Source organism: Crinia signifera, chromosome 5 (genome assembly GCF_055691185.1).
Source record: "Crinia signifera chromosome 5, ASM5569118v1, whole genome shotgun sequence".
Lineage (NCBI taxonomy): Eukaryota > Metazoa > Chordata > Amphibia > Anura > Myobatrachidae > Crinia > Crinia signifera.
Genome location: NC_139221.1, coordinates 69577879 through 69583878, shown reverse-complemented (window position 1 = coordinate 69583878; position 6000 = coordinate 69577879). Strand labels below are relative to the sequence as shown.

The 6000-nt window shown below is 45.5% G+C and overlaps 1 protein-coding gene across 1 annotated transcript; it reads left to right on the top strand.

The window, feature by feature from the left end:
* Positions 1-3778: 3778 nt before the first annotated feature.
* Positions 3779-5352, top strand: LOC146005702 (uncharacterized). Its single transcript, XM_083145128.1, has 2 exons — positions 3779-4342; positions 4841-5352. Exons 1-2 carry the CDS (start codon positions 3796-3798, stop codon positions 5350-5352), a joined length of 1059 nt encoding a protein of 352 aa, XP_083001254.1. The 5' UTR covers positions 3779-3795.
* The last annotated feature ends 648 nt before the right edge of the window (positions 5353-6000 follow it).

Sequence of the window (6000 nt, the reverse complement as noted above, 5' to 3'; positions counted from 1 at the left end):
TGTGAATGGTACTTAATCGGTATTTAAAACGGTAATCTACTGCAATGTGAAGGCTCAGACCTGTTTTAAATACCGTTTAAAAATACCAGTTTTTGAAACGTTTTGGCAGTGTGAAAGCGGTATAAGTAACCCAGCTATTACTAAGGAGACTTACCTTCAGCTGTCTCCTCCAGTGCCGGCTTTATTGCCAGCTTCTTTTCAGTGAAGAAGCAGAAAGTAAGCTCTCTGTCACTGTGGCCAGTTGTCAATAAAGTTTTGGAAAAGAAAACACTCCCTCGTCATCAATACGGTATGGCTCATTGGATCGACCAATGACATATTCGACATGGACACTGTCAAAGTGTGTTGCGTCCCCTCGCATGGCTTGCTGCACTCACTATTCTATTCTCCCTCCACGCCTTAATGTATGGAAGGGCATGAAATACTGCACATGTCGGCTAAAAAAGATGTGAAAAACTCAAGTCGACTATTAAACTTGTCATTGTCGACCTAATGCTTGTGGTGACCTTCCAACCCTGTCAACCTTAGTCGTGTTGACCTATTTCAGGTGTCGATCTAAGGCCTGTTGACCTTCAGTGGTTGACCAATGCATGTCGACCTTTATGGGGTGGACCTAATGACCGTATCCCATCAATACAAGCTGTTTTGCCATTTAGACTTAGCATCACCATGTCAACTGGCAGCTGCTTGAGTTACAGCAGGCAATCACTGTGAATGTGAATATTGTGACGTGCCCCTCCACACAGAGGCGTAACTATTGCCCCGCAGCCCCCGCCGTGGTGGGGAGGCGCTGAGGGTATGTGGGCGCCGTGGGGGCTGCGGGATGACAGTCACTGTCTGGCTGCCTGTGTGCACCGTCCGGGTCCCAGCTCTCCCGGCTATTGCCGCAGCGCTGCTCTCACTGATACAAAAAGTGACACTTGGAAAATGGCTGCCCCCATACCGCAGACAGTTTTTCGTCTGCGGTATGGGGGCAGCCATTTTCCAAGTGTCACTTTCGTTAGCAGCAGTAGCCGGGAGAGCCGGGACCCAGCGCGGATGGATGCGGCCCAAGGTAAAATACACATGCACACAAACACACATACACACACACACGCTCTCTCCCCTCAATCCCCCCCCCCGCGCGCGTGCCACAGCTCCCCGCTGCTTGTGTTTGTTTTTTTTTAGGGGGGGGGGCGCCCCCCTGCATTTTCGGCAGGGGGGCGCACAATTATTAGTTACGCCTCTGCCTCCACATATGCACTATCAAGCGCCCTCTGCTACACACAATCCCATGGAGGATGGCCATTTAGTAACATCATGTTATGCGTCATGATGTCACGACATCTCCTGTACAGGACTCACTTGGACATGTAGTGCACACTACCTGAGAGCACTGAATTGGCATATTTGCACTCCGGTTATCATTACTTTTTTGTTACTTGGAACCTTGGGTGACATTTAATGGGATGCAATTATTAGTATTCCGAAATCTGGAATTTTTTGAAAAAATTGACTATTTAATGGGATGCGAATTTGCGGGTCAAAAGTGCGATATGGTGCGCTATATGTGCGAATTTTAGTCATGAAAATGTGCAAATTTTGTGGACATGTGCAATTTTGGAGACACGGTAATGTGCGTTTTTTTTGTAAAAAAAAAAACAAAATTGTGTGAGATCCCCACTCCTGAGCATATCCAGCCCTGGGCTCAAAGAGCCGGTCCTGGTTTCAAAAAGATCACGGGGCAAAGCATATATGGTTCCCCTTGATTTTTTAAACCAGCAACGGGCTCAAGGGCTGTTTCTGGTTCCCAAAATACGGTATTACCAGCAGATGAGCGGCTTTGAGGATGGCTTTCCATAGTGCTTTGCTATGCAAAGCCATCCTCCCCCCACTGACAGCACTGGGCAGGGGGAAAGCCGCTCAGTGTGTATGCACTGAGCGGCTCCCCCCCCCAGCGATGATAGCAATCATCACTGCCCATACACGCTGGGTATAATCGCCCAGTGTGTATGGACCTTAACTCCATCAATACATGCTTATCAAGCTTAGAGATAATGTATATCTAAACTTTAATAATCATACATTTAGATAGCCAAGAGTATGAAGTGACACTGCACTCACTATAATGAATTATAAAGAATTGCGCTGCATTTGATCGACAGGGATGTCCTCAATGACAGCATACAGGTACTCTTTAAAACCCAGGACTGGTCCTGGACATTTGGGATTGTTGATAACTACGTTCTTGAAACAAACATAAAAAGCTTCCCTTTTACATCCACTTGCAGCCGCCAATGATATAAAACAGACCGAGAGACTTTAGTTAATATAGAGCAGCGTAAATAACATCAAAAGCATGGATGGGAATGGCAGAAATTCCATAGCCCTATTCTTGTCTAGCGGAGTGATGAGACTATGATTTTGTGGTGAAAGAAAATTCTCAAAAATGTAATTGTTTGGCTTTTGGACTATCCAGCGCCTAAACTTTATGAAACATGCTAGTGCCTGTAGGAGACAACAAAAACCTTCCCGAAAACAATGCAGACTTGTCAACTCATGCAGATTTCAGGACATTACCATTAAAAAAAAAAAAAAAGACAATTCAGTACCATAAAAGGAGATTGTTTTGTAAACAATAACACTTTATTTCCCTTACATTTACCAGCACAAGGGAAATGTATGCAGGATTAATCTATTGTTAGAACCACAATTCTTACAGCGCATTGGTTACAGTGAGCATGGTTCTGGAGCAAAGAGTCACCCGGCATGGTCACTAGGTCAACAGTCAAAAGGTTGACATAATTTAGGTCAACCACTTAAGGGCAACAGGCCTTAGGTCAACACATGAAAAAGGTCGACATGGCTTTAGAACAACAGGGTCATTAGGTCGACAGTCAAAAGGTTGACATGGGGTTTTTCACTTTTTTTGAGCCGACATGTGTCGACAGGCGGTATTTCATGCCCTACCATCTACTAGGGCATGGAGGGAGAATATAAGAGTGTGGAGATTGTGGCGAGGCACCATGCCTGAAGCATGGTAAGCGCAGCGAGCCGTGCGAGGGGGCGCGGTGCACCGTCATGTTGACTGTGTCGACATTCGGGACAAAAAAGTGTCAAAAACACATATCGACCTTTTGACTGTTGACCTTCTTAATGAAGACCTAATGCTCATGTCCACCCAATGACCATGTCGACCTTTATCATGTGTCGTACTAAGGCCTGTCGACCTTCAGTGGTCAAACTAATGCATGTCGACCTTTGTTTGGTCGACCTAATGACCCATACCCCTTGACATACAGTAGGCACAATGCAAAATGAAGTGCTGGGGAAATGTTTTCCTCTTACAATGTCATTTGTTGCAATGTGTAGTAACCGACGTATGAATTATTACACCTTACAAATAATGATGCGAGCTGGATTCTCTCATACCCCTTTCAGACATACGCGAAAATCCCGGGTTTTTTCACATGAACGCGCCCAAACCCGGGAGTAGCGTATGTCTGAAAGGGTATACCCGGGATTTTACTCCCGGATGCTGAGCCCCTGCAATTGACCAGGGTTTTTCCCGGTATTTAACTCCCGGGTATAATACCCGGGTTATGTCTGAACGGGTTTACCCAGGTTTTTCTGTTTTACACATACGACAACGCTTTTTTTTGCTGCCTGGGCGTCTTCTGATGAGGTCATCAGCTGCAGCCGCGGAAGACGCCCCAGGCACACGTGCGGCGGAGCAAGCAGAGGCAGTGGCTGCATGTTGCTCCTGTGCTCCCTTTCCAGCAAAAGGCTGCAGATTCCTGTGGCCAGACAGGTGCTATGGCACAGCATTGGAAGGATGAGGAGGTCAGGGAGCTCTTACATGTCCGTGGAGAAGAGGAGATCAAATCTCAAATCACAGGCACTGTGAAGGATGCCATAGTGTATGGAAATATTGCAAAGGTCCTTGGTAGCAGAGGTGTGAGGAAGACCCAGCAGCAGGTATTGAACAAGCTTAAGTCCCTGAAAAAGCAGTACCTAAAGGTCAATGACCAGAATCGCAATCGCAGTGGGGCTGGACGCACAGAGTGGCCCTTGTACGACCTTTGCAATGCTGTTTTTGGCCATACAGCTTTATGCAACCCTGTTGCCTTGTCGTCATCAAGCAATGCCTCGTCTCCGGCACAGACGCCAGCAGCGACAACGGAGTGCAGTCCGCAGAGCCCGCCGCCATCGCAACTTCTATTTGATGATGATGATGACGATACCATCATTTTAGAATCCGACAAGTCAGACAGCACACCCGATGTGACAGCAGCACAACCGAGCCAGGGTGGAGAGACCCAATTGGAGAACCAGGGAGGCATGCCGACACTGCGCGCTAACAGTAAGTGCCTCTTGATTATAGACATGACAGGTGGATATAATGGTGTCCACCTTTGATGACATCACAGGTGGATATAGTGGTGTCTACCTTTTTGACATGACAGGTTGATATAGTATTGTCCACCTTTGCCGACATGACAGGTAGATATAGTATTGTCCACCTTTGCCGACATGACAGGTAGATATAGTATTGTCCACCTTTGCCGACATGACAGGTAGATATAGTATTGTCCACCTTTGCCGACATGACAGGTAGATATAGTATTGTCCACCTTTGCTGACATGACAGGTTGATATAGTGGTGTCCACCTTTGCTGACATGACAGGTTGATATAGTGGTGTCCACCTTTGCTGACATGACAGGTTGATATAGTGGTGTCCACCTTTGCTGACATGACAGGTGGATATAGTATTGTCCACCTTTGCCGACATGTCAGGTAGATATAGTATTATGACTGTTTACTGGCTCACCGTTATAACAACTTTTTTTGGCACACAGTCTACAATGTCCCATCGAGGAAAAAGAAGAGGACAAAAATAGAAATGACCACAAGAGCCATGACAACCATCCTCGGTGAGCAACTGCGGGACCTGGATTCTGCGTGGCAACGTCAAGAAGATGTCAGACTGCAGCGCTTCATGGATAGTGAACGCGAACTGCAGAAAAATGTACTAACCCAAATGGCAGCAATGCATGACAGGGTGAGTGAGGATCAGGCAAACCTTTGTCGCGAAAATCGTGATTTTCTACGACAATTACTGTCCCAATCCTGGTCACCACCCACCGCAACGTTGCCACCCCCAAACGCATATAGTCACCAACCACAGTCACCGCCATCATTTGCCCATACTTCTCAGTATGTGCAACAGGTGCACTCTCCACCCTCATTTGTACCCAATTCTCCAGCACAATCTCCTCCTGCATTTGGGGAAAGTGGCTGGAATGGGCATAATGGGCAACATTCCCCTTCTCCAAACAACACAGAGTTCAGAATTTACCGTAATATGTAGAGTTTAGAGAGTACATTTGGGTAGATATATCTCCCCTAGATTTTTTCTACAGTTTATTTCATGTTTCTTGAAAAGTTTGGGGATACTTTGTTTGGACTTAATATACGTCCAGATTTTAATATTATTTTATAATTATTTGTTTGGCCACGGCTAAGGTATAGGTGGCAATTATTTATTTTAAAATGCTTGTTTGTTCCATTTGAAAATTTTTCAATTTTTCGCTGTGCTTCCTGCTCGCTGACACCAAATATAGCAGGTTTTCAACAGCTGGTGAGGGGGTTAAACAGCAAGGATCGCAGGAATTCTGCAATCCTCGCTGTTTAACCCCCTCGCCAGCCACATTGAATACTACCCATGCAAGTTTTAATTTTGCCATCTAAAAAAAAAAAAGTGTATTTTTGTATTGTCTGTTTCACACATGGCCTGTGTTATAAACGTACTTGATTTTTTGGAACTCTTTATGAAGGCATTGTTACACATGCTATGAAACAGTTAATGCATGAAAGAAATGCATTTGAAATAAAAATGTATGGTTTAAGCAACAGACTTATGATTTATTAATTACTGCAACATGGCATCCAGATTATTTGTAATAGTGGCACGTATTACTTCTGCGGGATTCACACCACTTTGGGTCTCAGGGGGTTG